The sequence below is a fragment of the Puntigrus tetrazona genome, chromosome 19 (genome assembly GCF_018831695.1).
Source record: "Puntigrus tetrazona isolate hp1 chromosome 19, ASM1883169v1, whole genome shotgun sequence".
NCBI lineage: Eukaryota > Metazoa > Chordata > Actinopteri > Cypriniformes > Cyprinidae > Puntigrus > Puntigrus tetrazona.
The window spans coordinates 6,292,314-6,314,001 of NC_056717.1; the positions used below are offsets into that span (position 1 = coordinate 6,292,314).

The 21,688-nt window shown below is 37.3% G+C and overlaps 1 protein-coding gene across 1 annotated transcript in view; it reads left to right on the top strand.

Moving 5' to 3' along the window:
- The window catches only part of npr1a (natriuretic peptide receptor 1a), a 77,878-nt gene that overhangs the window by 25,931 nt on the left and 30,259 nt on the right, over positions 1–21,688 (top strand). The window contains exons 4-5 of the mRNA XM_043218022.1: positions 2,841–2,954; positions 11,549–11,684. Coding sequence (XP_043073957.1) covers positions 2,841–2,954; positions 11,549–11,684 — 250 coding nt within the window. The remainder of the gene's footprint in view (positions 1–2,840; positions 2,955–11,548; positions 11,685–21,688) is intronic.

Genomic DNA, 21,688 nt, shown 5'->3' on the forward strand with positions numbered 1-21,688 from the left:
TGTAGTGCAAACAGTTTTAACATTTACTCTGACATTCACAGAAAACAGATTACTTTCGCATTGTAAATGTTTGATCTGTACTTATATCAGTATATTTCCGATGAGTCAAGCATGTTATACAGTAGTTGGGGAGTTGATGAGCTAATAGACTTCCACGGTATATTAGCTACATGTGTCAGAAAAGCCATTATATATATATATATATATATATATATATATATATATATATATATTATTGAGTCCACTGTTGAAATTTTCCAGAAGTTCTGATGTAATTAAAAAAAGGAATGAGCAAAATTCACATTCTTTTATTTTATGTTTTTAAGACAAAAAGAAAAATATTAATTAATCAAATGAATCACAATTTATGATTTTGTTGTATTAACAGCTCTAACTGATATATAATTCAACAGAAAATCTCATTTACTCATCTTTACATTACGATGTTTATGTGGTACATGAAGAGTCTTTTTGTTGTTGTTGTTGTTTTTTGGTTTCCAATTTTTATTAAAATATATTCTTTTGTGTTCTTCCGAAGATAGTTAGACAGGATTTGGGATAATGATGTATTTGATAATTGGTGTGCTATCGTGTTATCATTCAAGTCAAAATATTTTTTTAATAGTATTTAACGAAGTATAACTGAAATCTTTCTGATCTAATGGGGATCGTCATACCGCTGAATGGGAATCACTTATTTAGACCACCAAAATATTCAACAGAGCTATAAAAAAATAGACTTTTCTAGTCACATTTTGGTCGTATTGTACTATATACGATATATATATCAAGGGACAATAACTGCCAATAATACATGAGTAACATACAAAGATTGTTGTAAGGTTGAAATAAAACGATAAAAAGAAAAGAAGAAAATACTTCTACTTCAGAATTTCTCTTTAATAGTTTTACTGGCAATTTCGGAGAGAAAATTGTTTCTACAACATTTTTTTCATGAGGGAGGAAAATAATTTTTAAAGCTCTTGCTGAAAATAATATTTATGCCAACGTAATGTTTTTTAGTGTCTATTTTGTCCTTCTGTGCTATTGAAAATCTTTCAGGCGCACAGTTATCATCAGCTTCAGCTCCCATTATCCCTGTCCACTTCATATGATTCAGAATCTGTTATACACAAATCTCAAAGTCCTCAGAGGAAATGTACAAAGTAAAACACCATGGTGGCTTTTTCAGAGTTTAGAGCTTTAATAATGCTTGCTTTCCGTTTTTTAGACAACAGCGTTTCCACTCAGATTGGGATAATTTGGCCGTCTGTGGCGCAGATGCAAAAGAAGTTTAGATTTTAAAGAGATTTAATTTTGGCACACCACAGTTGGAATTATTGTAAAATTGGACATCAACGGGTGACATAAAAACATTTTCTCAGAGGAGGTGACCGTGACAGAGCGAAAACAAAGGCTTTCTGGAGGGAGCTGTTGTTCGATTGTGGCAGACAAGCCAAAAAAGCACTACTTAGGGAAGTTTTAAATAATATAATATTAATTAGTGGTGTTTGTTGTCAGAATTGGTTTTGTTAGACACTGAGACACACACACACACACACATCTGCATACACACACTGTTGTCTCTCATGGTGAAGGTTTATCTCTTACTGTACCATATTTAACCCTAGGAAGTATACTGTTTCATATGTGATACGCACATTTCCACAGTCTCTTAGGTTGTCATCCTGGCCAAATTTAGCTGGAAAACCTTGTAGAATCTACTCTGTTCATGTCTTTTTACCTACCTGGGTTCATGGCATAAATGCACCTTGGTGCATTTTTTAGCGAAACACGAAATACGTACCAATAAGTACATATCTCTGCGTTTTCCAAAAGAAATTAAAACTAGAGGCAGTAAAAATCAGACACCTTTTATTCCTTTTCGCAGAGTTTTGATTAATAAATAGTAATGTTTTTCATAAAAACAATATTAATATTCTGGGATATTTGAAAACTGTTGCTTTTCAACATTAGCATCAGACATATCCAGCTTCATATCTTTGGGTTTTCAAGGCGATAGGTTTGTTCGGTAGATCACGGAGTACAGAGATGTTCAAGTCCCGCGTGACTACAGTTTTGACAAAACAGTTCAAATCTGCATAAAAGGACATTGAAATGACATGGTTGCATCAAAACATGCTTTGCATTTGGTAGTCGGCTAGGCGTAGGGCATATTTCCAACATGATAGAGCATAAACTTTTAGCGACAGTCCTTGTATATTTAATGTAATAAAAACACAGCAGTACGTACCTAGATCAGCATCATAAAAACATGCCATATTGATCCTGCGTTTTATCTTTTGAAACTGGCAAAAAGTGGAGTAAGGCACATAAAACGGTGTTACATAAAAAGAGCGGGTTGCTTTTTACCGTGAAATCTCTACTTATTTATATAACGTTTTGGCCATACAAATACCACTAAATTGCATATTTTTGCTCGGTTTTGATCTCTGAATAAAATGTAGGTGTATGTTTTTCTCCTTGAGTATCCATTTTCTCCGTACATCATACGAAATGAGCCATAAAAGCTCACCAAATATGATGCTATAATATGATAAAAACATCGCACTTTTTTTAATAAATGGTTTCATTAAAAAATGGTTTCATATGCCAGGCTTTACAGTTTTGAACAGCACAAAAGAACCGCAAATTACAGTATATAAATAAAGTCAATAACTCCACCACATCATGCGTCTGTCCTTGAGCTGATTAGCTCAAATGTTCTGCTGCCTGCTGTGATTAATAGGTGTGCATCCTTACCTGTGTGAATGAATGAGCACTTTTTTATCTCGTACATTACGCAGCTCAAATTTTGCCTTTGTGTTGCATCCTCACAGAGCGTGAAGATCCTGACCTACAGAGAGCCTCAGAACCCAGAGTACAAGGACTTTGTGTCCAAAATGAAGACCGATGCCATGGACGTATATAACTTCAGCGTGGAAGACTCCCTGGTAAGAATTCTTCAAACTGCTACAAAATTGCGAAATTAACTAACTAAATAATTGGCCAGTACTTGTGAAATAGAAGGCACACGCTAGTATAATTTTAGCCTTATATTGATTTTAACCAGATTTTTTGAGACCCATCTCTTGAGACCAAACCACTGGAATGAGATTTCTGTTCTGAAATTCATTCCTGATGAGTTTTTAAAAGCACACAGTTCCCATGTTGAATGAATGTCAGTTCAGTGCACACATAAGACCCCAGTGACTTTGAAGCTTAAACAAGAACGAGAAGGCTTTTTCTTCACCTTCTCTTAATAGATTACAGCTGCACGCTAACTCTCAGTTCTCCTCTGGGATGTTTCTTATGAAGAATTACCCCCAGGTTTAGAAAATAGGAATGAATTGTGTCTGCTGATAGCATTGTTTACTTACGTGCTTTTTCTGTATTGTTTTAACACCCAATTCACTAAAGTAATTATGTAAATCAGATAAAGGCACAGACTTACACATTTGTGTTGATTGCGAATGGCACAGGGCAATTGCTCAGCATACAAGCTGGTTTTGAGTGCTAGTTTTAGAAGATGCAGCAAAACTGAATTGATTCTTTAAACGCCAAAAGTAGTGGGACTGATAGCATGCATCAGCACGAGTGCGATCCACGGGTCCAAATTTAATAAAAATGAGTGGGAAAATATATGTCCAAACAAGCATCCCCGCTGGAGTGATGAAACAAACTGCAATGACCCACGGCTTTCACACCGCAGACTGACAATATAAGCTGCAACTTCAAGTGCCAAGCACAAACAGTCAGAGCGGCATAGCAGCATGAGGCATGGGGAAAAAATGTTGAATCCAAAATTGTCCGTTATGCACGTATGTCCAATGAGACGCTGTCAAAAAAAGAAAAAGCGAACAGTTGTGAAACTGCAATGGTTACTGAACAAGCTTCATACATCCAGGCCAATAGGTGTCAGTAGAGCCACTGATACCTTTGGAACAAATAAGACACAGTTGCAAGCAAAAACTTACTAAATAAGGTGACTATATGTCTGCCTTTGACCAAACATGTCCTTACCAGGATTTCTAAATTGTCTAAATGTCAAGATTTTGGCTTTGTTTTGCCTATATATATATATTGCTTCAGAAATCCCAGCCAGGACATGAACAGGTAAAACAAGACACTGAATGCACCAGGACAAAAGTAACCTTTCACTGTCAGTGAGGAATTATGCCTCATTTGCATAGAATAAGTATTTTGGCCAGACTTGATTTGCTGCAACCTGTATCAGCCTGATTTTCAAGTCACACTCACACACACACACACACACACACACACACACACACACACACACACACACACACACACACACACACACACACACACACACACACACACTCATACACCTCTAGACCAGGCGTTTTAATAATTAATCATTGCTTTGAGACCCTCACTGTTTTTGCAACTTGTGGGCACCCACTCTGTAAAACGCACAACTCATGTTTCAAATCATGGCCTTGCCATCCATTTCTTCGCACACTTTCAATATCGCTTTCGAAATTAGATTTGCTGCCCTAGACTGAACTCTATGTTTGTGTGTCATTAAAACGCTAATATAGGAGCAGCCAAGTGACTTGTCCCACCATGTCCCACTCTGCCACCCACAGTTTGAAAACCCCTAGTATATAGTATCTATAATATAATATTTATATAGGATCACCATATGGGCCTAGCAGCTTGTGTCAGCGCAAACCATCTTTTGGCAATAAAATAGTAGTGTCAAGTTTTACTAAATATGCGCAATGAAGAATTTGCGCTAAAAAGGCATTAAAGACACAGTTATTTTTGCACCTTATTTAATATGCATTTGTAGGAGTTTCCCTTTCAGATGCAGACTTTATGGTAGGAGAATATTAAAATTAATCATATATTTATAATTTGTGCTCATCAAATTACTGGTATTTGGGGCATTTTTTACTGCCCTAAAAAAGCATGTTTTTAACTATTTTTGTTGAAATGGTCACGTTTGCTGCTGCTAAGAGAACAGAGAGCACGTGGTAGAAGGAAAATTATTTTTTTCCACACGTATTATTTTATTTTGGAATGCCAGAAGTTTTTTCACATTATCCGAACATATTGTTTGCAGAGCCATGTTATTTTTTATTTGCTTCAGGAAAAAATAGGACTTGGAACCCTCAACTAGTAGACAAGCAATACCAGGTCTATCAAAACGTCATGCAACCTTTCATTTTTGGGCCTCTGTCTATTTTGAATATAACTACTTTCATTTTCGCTGAGCTTGGTATATTGGTTGTTATGGTAATGAGACGTTGCGTCTGTGTTCTTTAATTAGCATATTGTTAGCACCACCTGGCCCGGATTCAGATTTACCTGCTTATACATTCAAAGAGCTGGGTGATGGTATATTTCCGTTTTTTATTGAAATAACAATAGCATGTGTTGAACCTGGCTAAGACGTACTATGTTGTAAATGAATGATTGGTTAAAGATTTTGCATGTCAAAGTTGTGCAATAGTTTAATGAATTCACCCTGTGTTTTTCTTTGTGGCACAAAGTCAATATCCACAGAAGATCACAACTAATCACAACATTAGCCTCATGGGAAGAGAGCTTTATATTTAAGTCCTCCAGAGGTTTAGGGGTAGAAGTGAGACCGGGCCACCTAAACTGAGATGACTGAGATCGTGGTTATTAATCAGAGTTGATTGAAGTTGCTGGCACTGCTTGTTTGTGTTCTGACAGTAAATGTCACCCGGTACCTGCCCAGAAAAAGCCCCAATCCATGCGTGCAGGACGAGTAACCTTTCACTGACAGTGAGGAAGAGCGGTAATTACCCTTAGCTGCAGGTCTGCTCGTGCGAGTCTGTCACCACGCAGGAGTCTGTTAACTCCAGATCAGCTCAGGGCCGGTGAAGATGTGAGCCCTGAACACGAGCCTCTGCCCACCCATCCTCTGAAGCCAAGCTACAAGCTATTGAGCTTTTCGTACAACACACCTACTAATGGCCTTCTACAGGAACGGGTTCTGATCTGATCTCTTGTAATAATGGTGGTCCTTGCCAGATCCATTTCTTCGCATTTTCTGCTTCCTTTGAACTTAGATTTGGCAAATAATCTTCTTTTAGGTGTTTAGGGCTCTTAAATTTGTGCTTCTTTGAAGAGTCACCAGGTAATTTCATGTTGCGTAATAGTTTCTTCTGATCAACGTTTGAGTTTGTGCGTTATTTAATGCTAATTCATCTATTCATCATTATTATTATTATAATTTTGTCTAAGATGCATGACTTTTTTACATGATGCAAGCTTATTGACACATATAATAACACATGTAATAAAATTGGCATCGGGTTTGTGTGGTCAGCATTTTTAATGTGTGGTAAATTCATATCTATGGTAAAAAAAAAAATAAAAAAATAACACTATTAAATCTAAACGCTGGGTGTTTTATACTTGCTTTGTAAATTGTTGAAAAAGAAAAACAGGGTGTGGTACAATAAATGACTAAAGATCACACTTTAATAATTTAAAGTCATTCTGAACACAACAAACTCAAACAGAAACATGCGCCTCGTTGCTAGGAGACACATGACAAATAAAAACAATAAATCAGCTCAAAATATCAAACATGTTTGATCTCCTGAACTGGATGAAATCACGGTATGAATCTTAAAAACTGCCCATTATATACTACACAATTTTCTGTCAACCCAAAATCTCCAGCGTAGACTCGTATACAGACTTTAAAGCGTGGCAAAAATCTGTCCAGAAGTATTCCAGGCTTTAGTAACAAACATTCCCAGGACGTAGATTTGCCACCCTGCAATGTGTGTGTGCTACAAACAATACAGCCAAGACTTATTAGCGATGCCTGGAAAGAGTTGCAGCTGTGTTTCCATAGATAACTATTAGATGAGATATGCTGTATGCTCTGTGCGCAGTCAAATTATTTTCTGAAGTCTAATAAGGTGCCTGCAACTCCTCTCGCTGTTCTGTCGTCTGTTGTTCTAGTCTGTTAGCCTGATGCATCCATCCATTTCCCCAGGGTAGTGAGCTCATTTGGAAGGTTCCCTCTGCCCGCAGCTCACACGTCTGTCTCTCCAATTAGTTGTTCCTTTCGCTGCCATCATATTATTATGGCCGAACACATTCTCTCTCTATCACTATCACTCTTTTGCGCTCTCTCTCTCTCTCTTGCTCTGTCCTTGAACTTACTTCAGTGAGCTATGCGTTCTTTAGAGTGTCTCAAGTTTCCCTTCCCATTTAACCATGGCATGCCTAATTTCTCCATAAATACTCTCTTTATTCCAAAGCTTTGTCAGGCACTGCTCTTGGATTGGACGGCTCTTTTTGCACATGAAAAATAAGACAAATGGAGATAGGTGTGGCAAAAGCTGCTTCCTTTTTAGGAGATTTAATTCACACTGAGCTTTCCTGTGTAGAAACATCTAATGCTGGGAAAAACAAGTGCAGACATTCATCAGGGGTTACAGAAGCTGTTGAAATGGGAATTGTGGATAATGAAGGACAAATGACATGTCCTGCTGTTTGTGATATATTGTGGCCATAGGTAGTTCTCGTTAAGGCTACTATTATTTATAACCCTAAGTATGCAGTCAGGTGGTGATAAACATGTAAAACATTCCATAGTCATGTGAAAGGAGGGACTTAAGAGAGCAGAAGAGCAAAAAAAAAAAAAAAATCGGGGTGGAATTTTGAGCCAATAAACAACCACATAGGAAATCTACTGCAAAGTCAAAGCAGTACTCTGGCATCCACCCCGGACACCCTAGCAACTGTACAGCAACACCCTGGCAACCGTGTAGTAATTCCATTTTAATAACACAGAAGTAAAATGGAATTACTACATTTATTACAAACACCACAACAACCGATTTGGTCTCAAAGCAACACCCTGGCAACTGCAGTACAGCAATCAACAGACAACCAGCCAGAACACCCTAGCATCTGCATAGGGACACCCCAGCAACTACCCAGAACATAGCAAGTGCAAAGCAACACCCAGAATGCCCTGTCAGTTGCATATCAACACCCAGTCAACCATTCAGAAAACACTAGCAACTCCATAGCAACCCCCAGAACACCCTAGCAACTCTACAGCAACACCCAAAACATCCTAGCAACTGCATAGCAACTCCCAGGCTACACTAGCAACTGCATAGTCACACTCTAGCAATGTGTTGTAGTTGTTGTTGTTCTCATAGTTTTATCTGGATTTGTTTGTGGCTCAAAGCCCTTTCACTAATATAAATATGCTGTTGCTCTTTCCCTTTTTTTGTATTTCTCTCAGTCTGAATCTGTAATTACTTTCAATCCTTTATTTTGTCTCCACAATGTTTTTCTTCATATTTCTCAACCTGTTGCTTTTTGTCAGTTGTTGTTGTTTTTAGTCTGGATGGCTTTTTTTTTAATCTAGTCCTCCCCACCTCCCACTCTCTCTCTCAGCTCTTAGTCCATTCAACCTTTACCCATAATTTGCATTTCTCTCAGGACATCAGCGATCAGTAATCTCCCAATCCACCGTCACTCACAGATGTTCTTGTATTGACGAGTCCATGCTCTGTCTATAGTTGCTATGACAACCACACTTTTGTACATCTCTCTGTCTCCTTTTGGCTTTTTGGAGCATTTTTCCCTCCATTTCATTACGCTACAGTGGAGCTCAGGGTTTGCCAGCATCCATCTGGCTCTGCACCACTGACTTCTACCTGTGAATTGCTGTAGCTCAGGGTAACAGATATTTCAGAAACTCGACTAGATTTTAGAAGTCAATTAAACTAGAGTCAGTTCCACCGGGATACTGTCCAGTTTGCCTTCAAATTACACACACTGTTCAAAGGTAATGGCACTGCATGGATGAATGGATGATTTGTAAGGTGGACAGATGGCTGATTTTTGGATGGAAATGTATCTTTCCCTTGCCTAAATTTAGCCAGATTAGTTATTCATGATCAGGTTTTAGGATGCACTGCATATTTGAATCACAATAGAGGAAAATATATTGCTCAGTGGTGTGCTTTTATAGTTCAGGATACTTCATAGAATTCACTCTGCTGCTCAAAAAATGCGAACTTCCTCTTAAATGTTTTCTTCTTATTTTCCTGCTGATTTTGTTTACGTCATTACAGAACATTAGGTCTTGAAAAAATGTGTTGGGAAATATTATTATATTCGCATGCCGTTTAAAGTTGCACTGCCTCTCAAATGCCGTGTCTCCTGGAAAACGCTTTAATTCCGCGTCGCCCCATCAAGATCTCGCTCAATCCGCTCCTCTGCTATCAAGGAGAGGTACGTCTGTGCTCTGTAACAAACCACGAGAGCATTGTCCGTGTCTGGAATGGATGTATTCTTGAGTCTTTAAGGTAACAATACTATAATAAGATGACCTTGTTTAAAATGGGTTTGGCTAAAATAACATTTTGGTTTCGTCTGTACTACTAGGTACTTATGCTATATTGACTGGGTTAAATAGAATTGCATTACTAAAAAGAGACTAAAATACAACTTCCATTGATTAAAACTAAGACTAAAATGTCACCAGTTTATGTCAAATAAAACTAAGATGAAAATAGTCCTGGATAATTCTGACTAAAACGCTCAGACTTTTAGATGACTGATACTTGACTAGACTAAATATAGTACGAACATGACTAAAACTGATAAAAATGACACACAAAGACTAAAACTTAGATTAAAAAAGGCGGCTCTCGAAAACAACACTAAGGAAGAATTACTTCTTTTAAAATTAGACACGTCAGACGTTCTCTAGATGTTCATTAATGTTCATAGATGTATACTGTTTGCAGTATTTCTTACAGCAAGTGTAATGGTGGATGTACGAACCCCAAAAATATGAATTAAATATTAAATAAAATGTAATTTCAAATATATTGAAGTATTCATTAAAATGTAATTAAGGATACTTTTATATATTCGTTTTTGATACTTTGTATTGAAAGAGACTGAAAGGAAGTTATTTTTAGTTTCAACAGCTGCTTGTGAGATGCAGCCAGCCTAAGCCTATCAGGAATCACTAACAGATGAAAGGTTGAGCAGATCAAGGTTGAGATTGCTGTATCAGATGCAAGTAATCACATCACGCTCAGTTAAAATCACTCTCATCTTTCACAAATAATACACAGCTTTTAATACAGTACTACAGTGAGCTTTCAATGAAGCAACGGTCAACAAGTAATCACCCTTAATCAAAATGAATTAAATGGGCATTGAGAAATTGCTGTAATCAGATGCAAATAAGTTGTAATAACACATCACTCCAGTTAAAGACTCACTCTCATCTTAAATGACAGACTAAAGACCCACACTTTGAATAATCTCACAGCTTTTAACCGTACAGTACTACAGTCAGCTTTCAATGAAGCGAACGGACCGCTGGGAAACAGCAGTATGTATGTGGGTAATCATTGATTAATCAAAAAAGTGGATTAAATGGGCATTGATTAAATTAAAAAAGTTCTAATAAATATTGTAATAGTAAATAAGTTGCATGAATATTAACAATGCAGAAAACCTTCACTCAAATTTAAAAACAGATTTCCTGTGTTTGTAAGGAGGTTTTGGAAGGTTTTGTATAAGACTGTTATTCAAACGACTAGAATGGTGATAAATGACAGACTAGCAGACCCACACTTTGAATAAAAATCTCAGAAGGTCAAAATCTTTACTATTTTTGAGGCTTTGGTCTGAACCACGTCCCTCATGTAACTATGTTCACATTTTTACCAACATCACTTTGTTGTTTGTTTATGAACACTAATAAAGTTACATGTTTACCCAGCTGATGTTAAGCCACGTTGAAGACCCAAAAATAGACATGCTTTGCTACAGGTCCAGAATTAGCAGAGCAGTTAAGATGTTCTTAACATTTATACTGTATAAACACTGTGAAATACTGTGAAATATGATTAAAAATGCTGTTTATTTTTGCTATATGATTGTTAACTAGCCCAAGTGAAGAGAAAGAGGTTAATTGGGGAAACACTGATGTTAATATTATTCAGCTCCAGGTCTTTATCTAGCCTGTTTCACACTGCCTATGTTAGCGCTGCTTGTATTAGGTTACAGCAATTTATATATTTGCAGTATATGTTTTTGTGAACTAACAAAATTCTGAACTGCGACAAATAATCTTTTATTTAGTAAATCCGACTAAATACATATGATTTAAGCTTTTAGGGGAGTGAGATTTGTTTTATTACCATTTATATAAATAAGACATTCTCACTGACCCCAGAACTATTACTCTGTGTGTTAAAATGAACACATGGAGCAAGAAAAACATATTTAGGAGGAAGTAGTGATACTAACCAGTGAAGCAGAGGTGAGTCGAGTCACAGGAGAATGACGGACAGCATTGGGAACACAGCCATTTTTCTCATGCGGGTCATCGAATTACAGGCTTGCGATGCTGTCAAGTTTCTTTGTAAAATACTTTCACTATGGTCTCTAGAGAGCTGGTAATCTAATAAAAGTAATGGAATTGAAACCCCAGTTATTTAGAGATTTAATTCTAGTGTGTAATTTGTGCTCTTCTCGTTTCCAGATGAATCTGATTTCTGGCTCATTCCACGATGGAGTCATGCTGTATTCTCATGCCCTGAACGAGACTCTGGATCAGTCGGGTGCGAGGCCCCCAGGGGACGTTATCAATAAGAAGATGTGGAATCACACATACTATGGTCAGTTCTGCTTAAACTCATCTATAGTCCCATCGCCAGGTTTTTATGCTAAGTGACAAAAGGTCTGAGCAGGAAAAGACTATTTACAGTGTGCAATGACAACACTTTTGTTGTGCTTTTTGCTGTTTGCATTTAATTTTGTTATAATTTTGCTTTGATTTCCCTTCTGTGTTTTTTGGGGGGGTTTTTGTCTGTTTGTTTTGCTGTGCTTTAATTTTTAATGTTTTGCTTCATTTTGCTTTGATTAGGTTTTTTTAGTTTAGTTTTGCTTTAACTTGTTTTGGTTTGTTTTCTGCTGGGATTTTCTTGGCGTTTTGTATCGCTTTTGTTTTGCTGTGCTTCGTATTTTTAGGGTAAAATACACTTTATTTTTAATGTAGTTAACAACATTAGTTATCATGACCTAAGAATTAACAATACTTCTGCCACATGTATTAATATTAGTTGAGGTTAATTTCACCATTTTCTAAGGCTTTATTAAAATCACAAGTGTGCTTGTTAACATAATGATAACATACTGAGATGATACACTGGGAACTAACATGAACTAACAACAAACAACTGTATTTTTATTAACTAACATTGATGAATAATGACCATGTTAGTTAATACATGTTAACAAATAACACCTTATTATAAAGCGTTAGTACTTTTCCTTTTGTTTGCTTTTGGTTTTTGCTTTGTTTAGTTTCATGCTTTTTTTTGTTTAATATCATCAATTTCATTTTCTATTAATGAGTGTCTTTCAAATATTTAATGCCACATTTACTCATGTGTTATTACTGATCATGTACTGTAGCTACAACATACGTATAAACACACACAAAGACTTTCCTTTTCTAGAATGGAACAGTTTCCTACTAAACATACAGAGGTCTGTTCATTTCCGGGAACACTATTTGCCATGTTTAGTAAAGAGAGATAAATATTAGAGCCTGGTGTAATATTAGCATTTGAATTTAGCACGGGAGGGGTAGATCCAATTAATATCTGTTCTGAGGAGACATGCTTATATGGAAATAAGTGTAAATTCAGTGCGCATAATGAATCCGCCATCCTGCCAGGCTAAATGCATGATGAAAAGAATCCAGTGATTATTTAATCCTCAGATTAAACATTGATGTATTTACTTCCCAAAGTATTCATTTTATCAACCCAGTACCTACAACATTTTTTACCCAGCGTGCTCTCATACCTATAATTTGCATGATGTCAAGTAAGCTTGCCACATTGAGTCCATTTTTGTTCTGTGAGCTGTATGAATCAGACAATGGGCGAATGGGCCGTGGGCGACCTACAGGCACGATGCCTGTCACCTCGACACCTTGTCCACACATTGACCCAATCAAACACAGTTCTCTGTAATATGGCAGTTGTGATTAGTAATAACAACAGCTTGCATGTTTCATTCTGCAGTGAGAATGCAGGTGTAACAGCGCTCCGTTACTCATGTTTCAGCGAGGCTCTGGGCAGATCAGATCAGAACGAGTATGTGTTTGGACATTTATTGGGAATGCTGCTCAGCTCATTGACTTAGGAATGCATCTTTTTTCGGTTCCTGCCACTTGAGTCAATAGCCACTTTGATCAATGCTTTGTAGATTAGTAGCACCTCTTGATTGAGCAGCACGGCGACGTTCTGCTCCTCCAGGTGTCTTTATCTTTAGATCGCAGGTGTCCCATTCGGCTCCAAAATGAGATTTCTGGCAAAGAGTGAGTTTGTTTAAAAAAAGCAAACAGGACGCTAATGAGCAAAAAGAAATGCCTTGTCGTTTCTCCAAGTCTACAGGCTGTGTCTTTTTCTGTCTTCTCGCTCTCTCTTCCTGTCTTTTGTCTGCCTGAGCTCATTAATGGGCTGTGTTTAGTTTGCTCTGCAGCTAGTGTTCGATATCCCCTTCAGGGTCCAACCGGCACCGGTCTTAAGTACAGCACACGCTGCCAATTGGCAATCTTACCCGTCTTTACAACAAGGTCCAACACCCACAATCAAGTCACACTCGAATCACAGAGCCGTACGTCTCAATGATTAGAGGAAGGCATTTAGAAAGGAAATAGGCTTTAGAGGTAAACTGCGGCTCGGTTTAGACCCTTATAGACGGTTTTGTGAGTTCTTTGGGTTTAGTGCTTATATAACTTGTTGCACAACACGTTCTTTTGCGTGTGCGTGATGAAGGGATTCATAACAAATCGATCCTGATACCACACACAAGAACCGCTGTGTGCGTTCGCGTGCATTGATGCGTGTTCGTGTCTGTTTCGCACAAGCACGTTGAAATAGTAAATGAAAGTCTAAATGAACAAATGAAAGAAAGGAAAAGGTGCTTTAACTCCGCTGTCCGGCAGACTTCGGCTACACATCTGATGATGGTCATGTCCTGGTCTTTAGGAACATTAGAAAAGTACCGGCAGGTGTGTCGGATTAAAGTCAGAAGCTCCCCACATCCTGAGACGAAGAGAAGAGCTGATGAATATGCAAAGAAAAGAAAAAGCAAGCTGAAAAGTTGATGATGTCTAGAAAACGTATTTAAAAACACTAATCAAAAAACACTTAATCAGTACTTCAAAAACTTGACAAGGCGAAATAAAACAAAATATCTAATTTTACAAAATCCACAATAGTTTAACGGGACGTACAAGACATGTGGATCCTTCTAGAGGTTTTTATTATAAGACGTGGTCATAAATACAGACAGGATACGGCACGGGCAAAACACAAGAATAGTCCAGGAAACAAGTGAGGGTCAGTCGACGGCAAACAAGGGGAAGATAAACTGAAATAAATAAAAAAAACAGAACGTTGTTGGTTTGTTAGTTGTTGTTTTTTTATATCAAAATTCAGATCTAGATAAACGAACATCAGAAAGAACAAACAAATGAAAGGACAAACGTGTAAATGTCAGAACGAAAATCAAATCATTAAAAAACCAAGAACTGATGCAAAAACAAAGGAACGAACAAAAGTATAAATATCAGGAAAAAAAACAAACAAATGAATCTAAATGAGAATCAATGCAAATGACAAAAGAGAAAACAAATATTATAAAGAACAAACAAATGAAAGGAAAACAAGAAAGGTAGCAGAGAGAGCAAACAAAGGAAATAAAACTAATGCAAACACAAGCAAAAGGGTAAATGACATGAACAAATATTAGAAAAAAATCAAAAAAGGAATCTCATGCGCAAAGAGAAGAAAACGATAAAGCAAAAAATAAAGAACTAAGTAAACACAACACTAAGAACTTGAAAGCAAACAAGAATCAAATGAACAAAAGATATTTGTACTGAGGGGCACTGCTATATCAGTCCTGAGCTATAAACACATGGTGATTCTTATTCTTGTGAGTTTTTTTCTATTAAAACAACAGTTTGAAAAAGTCTGAACCTGCTCTCTCTCTCCTGCTGTGAGAAGCATTTTTGCATATTCAGTCACTGATGTGCGACTCCAGAAGTTCACAGCCGAATCACCTTATGCTTCAGTAATGCCAGAATCCTATTTAAATTGTTTGTGACTGGTTGATCCCCCCTCTGCCGTTTGTTTGGTCTCGATATGTCCCCAATTTAAACACAAATGCCGTCAAGCTCCTCAAATTGCGCGTCCTTCTTTTCCCTGTTCCAATAATCTCGACGACCCTTACCTTTCTGCTCAATCCCCATTATCTTTTCTCTCCCTCCGACGACCCTCTATGCATAAATCCAGTCTCACAGTATTTACCACAAACAAATTTGATTGCCCAGTCCTTTTTCCCTGATACATACCCATTCACGGAGCACAGCGGCACCCAACAGACTCCTTGAGGCCACAGCTAAACACAAAATGAGTGTGGCTTGTATTGAGAACTTGTGTCTGAGGCTCGGGTTAGTGTAGACCGGTAAGATATAAAGAACTCCTTAGCAACCACCAAGAAATAGCCTAGTAATTGCTTCAAAATCGTAGCAATCATCCACACATATATTATAAACATAGCACGGTCAAACACTGCTCGTGCTTTCTTCAAAGAAATGTGAAAATGTAGTTCATCGAGTAGCTGACAGGGGGGAAAAAGAAGAAAAAAATCACTTATAGCACCTTTAATTATCATCAAAGCAGAATAAGTTAGGAGTATCACCCACAGGTGAACACTGTGATTTGTGCAAACATAAATGCAAAGGGCATTTCTGGTATAAGTAACAAAAACCATCTCAATATGCTTTTACAGCTCCTTTCTCAGGAGCTCTGACTAAGTACTATTCATGAGCCTCTCTTCTGATTGGCCTTTTTTCTGAGTGACACGCGGCCAGGCCAATCAAATGTAACAAAGTCACAATTGTCAGCTCTAGCTGGATGCAAAACAGAAGGGAAGACTGAAGCTCTTTCAAAACAATGCAGATTCTGCTGCAGAAGGAGCTTCAAATCACCTTCTTGTGATGTTGGGTGCCAGAATTGACGTAATACAGCCTCAAATTAGAAATGTGATTGCATGCCTGAAGTTAGTGCCTGACAAAAAAATGATGACAGCTGTGGTAAAACACTATAAAACGGGAAAGATCGTCAAAAATGCTTGAGTTCAGGAAGGGTTCAATAAAATATTATCTTTTGGTGTTTAGGGGCGTTTCTAAAGTTTTACTGCGTCTCACAACTATGTCGTTTATGAAATAATGTCTGTATGCATGTGTGAAAAAGAACCTACTGACAATATAATCATGTATTATTGTATATGCATTGTTATGGCTAGCTGGACTAGCGACTAATCGTAACGTTAGCTGGAATAATAAAGTAGCTGTAAATTCGTTTCCTGATGAAATTGAAATGGATACATCTTCATGGTGACTGGACAGACACGCTGAGTTTATCCGTGCGATCCACATGAGATCTGATTTAACACATAGCAACAATCCTGTCAGATACAGTTTGGCTGATCTGGTTTCATCTGTTAAATTCTCTGGGAGGGCAAAGCAGAGAAAGTTATTCCCTGTATGATAACATAAAGGGAGGATTCCAGACTGGGCTGTCTGTGCTTTCATTTTATGAAAGGCAAAGCAGGATACCCAGGACTCTGTTTATACCTGTCACTATTTCTAAATTCTGGGGGACCATAGGGGACCTAGGGGAACTCATATTAATGTTAAAAAACTTCATGAAGCCAAATGTTCATGCTGTAGGACCTTTAAATTAAAATGCAACCTTCATTTGCTCATCATTTGCTCACCCACATGTCTTATCAGACTCGTAACACTGATAATTGAGATATTTTCAATGAAAGTCAGAGTAACCACAACTCAGATCAACTTAGGTGCCCTAAAATAAATTAAAAAAAATGAAACATGTGTGTCTGTCACAAGCTAAAACAAACATTTTTGGTTGTAACACATCACATAAACATCCAAGCTTCTGTGTTTACCATATTTGAGGGTTGGCTATATGTGTCATATGTAGTTGATAAAAGAGTGGCCATTATTATACGTTTGGTCCTTTATTAGAATTACGCTTGAAAACCTGTGCAGTTTTGATTAAATGTACCAGTCGATTAACAGCACCACTCTTTTTTTATTTCTGCTAATGAATCTTAGGAGAAACATCTGCGATGAAAGTGTTATGAATGCATCCATTTGCTAAGTACTTTTTATTTTCATCACCCACTCGCTCTCGTTCAATTAATGCTGTCCTCTTTCTGCATTTCCTTGTTTTTGTCCTCCATCTTCTGAGATGTATTAATACAGATGTGTGTGGGCAAGACAGAGTATCTGTCTATAAAAACAAACAAGGTTATCTTTTTTTTTTCCACCTCGAAACATCTGTGTCCTCCTCACAAAGGTTGTCCTCTGCAGACCCATCTCCTCTACCCATCCTGCCCTGCTCTGCCTGTTTTTCTTCCCTCCCTCTCTTGTTCACACTTTCCTCTCACGCTGCTTTTCTTTGACCTCTGTCTCCTCTCTTCCTCTGCCACAGACCTGTCAACGTCCTCTGCCAATTTTCTGTTCTCACTCCATGTTTCACAATCTCATCCTGTGTCTTCCATCATGTGCTGCACTCAGTCCCCTGCATTCTTCTCCAGCTTTCTTCTTCCAGTTTGGCTCCAGATGTTTCATCCGCACGGATGTCTCGGGCTCTCAGTGTCTCTTTTCGGTCTCCGTGCAACATGGGTTTGCGTTCCACATGACTGCCTATCTGGAGGAAAGTCTTTGAGTCTGGTAGACTCTAAATCACCAAGAATTCGAGAGACACCTTTAAAAAAAAAAAAATGCAACTTTTATGTAATATAATCTTGCAGTTGCAAGTCAGAATTGTGAGATATAAACTTTAGAGAGATATAAACTTTATAGAGTTTACTTTTACTTTTGTTTTAGAAGATATAAACTTACAATTCCTTAATCATTTTAAAAATAACTGTTTCTTTCACTACTTTCTATCATTACTCCAGTCTCCAGTGTCACATGATCCTTCAGAAATCATTCTGCTAATTTGCTGCTCAAAAAACATTTCTGATTATTAAAGTTGAAAACGGTTGCTTATTATTTTTGAGAAAACCATGACGCAGGTTCATTATCAGAAAGTTCAAATGAACAGCATCTGTTTAATCTAAAATCAGTCCCTTATACTCAATTGAATGCATCCTTCTCTGTGCTTTAATGATTCATATTTGTCATTTAATAAGGCAAAAGTGTACATCCGTGTTCCTGTTAGACTGCGGTTTGGTGGTTAATGATCGCGGCTTCAAGGCTGTTGGTTCGAACCCCAGCAGGGCTTACACATTAGCGAGGCACTTAACCCCAGGTGACTCCAGAGAGATGGACCGTGTAGTAAAAATATACTGTTGCTTGGATAAGACAGCATCTGCTAAATGCATGACATTAATAATTCTGTCTTCATTTGTTGATGTTTAACCCACAAGAACACCCAGTCCAATGCCTTGTGTTTAATGTCGGTGACATTTTGATTTCCTTGAGCTCGCTCAGTTATGTTACGCTGTAGTAATAGGCAGCAGTGCAAGCTTTTAATAAATGCATCAGTGCGCAGCACACTTATCTAATAGTGGCGTTAATGGCTGTGCGACAGAGTTCCCATAGGGAGGAATGATAACACTGAAGCGGCATTCACTTCCATTACTTTAAGTGCTTTCCGCCTCGCTCTTTCTGTCCCCTCTGACCTTACATTATTACCCAAGAGATCCAGGTCGTAAATCCACTGTGCTACTTGTGACCTGAGCTCAGGTCAGAGGGCAGGAGGTCACTGATGGGATTCTTTTGAGTATCAGTATTCAGATCAGCATTCGTTTGTTTCCGTGCAAGAGGACCCGGACTAAATCCTCTCGAAACGGCAATGGAGGAGACACTTCAGCAGAGAGAGCCTGAGAGAATCGCTGAACGGAGGGAAAGCTGAAACACTTTACCGATGACGTTTTGGGGTCTGCTTTAGGGTTCTTTAGATATATTTAACCATTTTCAAGTGTTTGTGTTTGTAATTGATTTTTTTGAAAAGCAGAGAAATGGTTAAAAGAATAGTTTACGCAAAAAGAAAAATTCTGTCATCATTTACTGACCGCCAAGTAGTTTTAAGGTTGTGTGAATTTCTTTGTCATGTTGAACACCAAGGAAGATATTTTGGAAAGAGTTTGTAGCCAGACTGTTTTGGTCACCATTGACTTCTATAGTAGGGGAAAAAAATACTATGGAAGTCAGTGGTGACCCAAAACAGCCTTTTCAAAATATTAACAAAAAAGAAATTAATTTAAGTTTGAAACTACTTAAGGGTGACTAAATGATTACAGAATTTTTATTTTTGAGCTACTTCTTTAAGATGTTCATATTGACCAAACCTCTTTTTTTCTTCTTTTGTTTTAGCAATGATTTATTTTTTTAGACAGTTTCAAAGGCTACGGCCTATATAAACAGCCCCTCTCCTAATGCAATTGAAGTATATTTATTTTATGCTAAAGTATGTAAATGATAATATGTAAATTATAGCCTATATTTCTCTTGTCCAGCATCTTGACTTCACTTGAGCTCAGTCTCCTCTGTGAGTGTACACTACTATTAAAAAGGGTCAGTACTTTTTTTATTATTATTAAAAAAGTATGAATCATTTTATTCAGCAGGAACGCATTCAATTGATCAAACATGACACATAATTTCATGTAATTGCTGTTCTTTTGAACTTTCTGTTCAACAAAGAGTCAAATGTATCACAGCATATGACTGATGTTAATAATTAATGTTTCTCAAGCAGAAAATGAGCATATTAGAATGATTTCTGATGGATCACGTGACACTGGAGTAACGATGCTCAAAATTCAGCTTTGCATCACAGGAATAAATTACAATTTAAAACATATTCACTTTTAAAACGGACTTAAATTGTTATATTTAATTTTTTCCTTCATTTTTGATCAAGCAGTCTCGGTAAGCATAAAAGACTTGACCTTTAGGGTTTCCTTTTTTCTAGAGTTTGTTTTTAATTATTTAGTTATGTACAAAGTGTTATGACTACGATGCCTTTAAATGTTGTGAACGGAGGCAGAGCGGTGGTTTTGGAGCAGAGCGTCATTTGCAAAGCGATTACAGTCGTACTTTTGAAAATAGCTCGCCTGGATATGTTGATGGTGCGCTAATCGAGACATAATTGCAATGAGTCATAAAAGTTGGTTGATACGCATGCTCGTTGAAGCGTAAGCGCTGCAGTGAGGTAATGTGATCTGAACACTGTGCTGAATCACGTGGGTTTGTGTTACACTGAGTGCTGGCGCAGACCTTCATCCGGCATATGCTAGTGTTTAGCTACACAGCACATTCAGCCTGGATGCTTTATGCAACAAGCTCACTGTTTTACTCAGTGCAGTTCACTCTCTAGCGTACCTTTCATTCTATACATTTTATTGTTATTAGCTTTTTTATAAGAGGCATTTTTATTGCAACAGAATGTAAAACTGAGACCAGCGGTTGTTGACAGCAAGTGACTGTTAATGAGCGAGTCGTTGAGATTCGTTCAAATGACTGATTCATTCAGAAACGAGGCCTTCGACTGTGTTCACTGAATCGTTTATTCAAGCAATTCATTCAAAAGGCTTCATTCGATATAGATATAAAAGTTACCTATGTTAAATTACGTAAACGTAAAAAGAAGCATTTTGCCGTCTACAATTTATAAAGCCTGGAATTTAGAGTTTTAATAGATTTATAAATCAACATGAGTGCACTCTGTGTCTGATTTGGGGGTATAGCCTAGTTGAAAATGTCAGATCACTTATTACAACAGTACAACAGATGATGCTGTGCATCCCACACCACAAACTCGGCTTGAGTGGAAAATATAATCATGGTTGTGGAGTAAAAGTATTCATTTTAATTAGGAAGTGTAGTAGAGTAAAGGTAAAGTTGGCTGAAATATAAAAACTCAAGTAAAGTACAGATACTTAAGTAGTGTAACGAAGTATTGTTACTTAGTTTCAATACGCCGCAGTTTTAGCAGTGATTTGCGTGCGATGTATCTGGTTGCCATGGCAGCCTCACGTGCTTGCTGCTCTAATCATAGTCAAGCTGCTTTTAATGGTACATGGATTGTGACTTTGTACTTTTACTACAGAAATCACGAAGAACCATCGTACCTCTATAATTTGGTAATTCTACCTTGTTTTGACAATGTTTAGTGCATGTCGGTGTGTTCATTATTGAAGAAATACAGTTTTTTATTTGGACTGCAAATACATTTGCAAAAATGCTCAATTATTAGCTTGAATTATTTTTATATTTTCTCCTTCAATTTTAAATCACGTTAAAGGTTTTCAATAGTTATTTATTTATAGCTTTAGTTATTTTATATTTTTTTAGTTTTTGGTTTTTTTCCATTTAACATTTATTTTAATACATTTATAAAATGTTATGTATGGTTTTGGTTGTAGTTAACTATAATAACCCAACTTTCCTCTTGGTAATGTCATTTAAAATTTGTAAATTGGTACTTTTAGGGTTATGCTTCGTATTTTCGCACAGGAAACCGCAGTGCAGCGACTCTCCCTCAGCTTCCCACAGCGC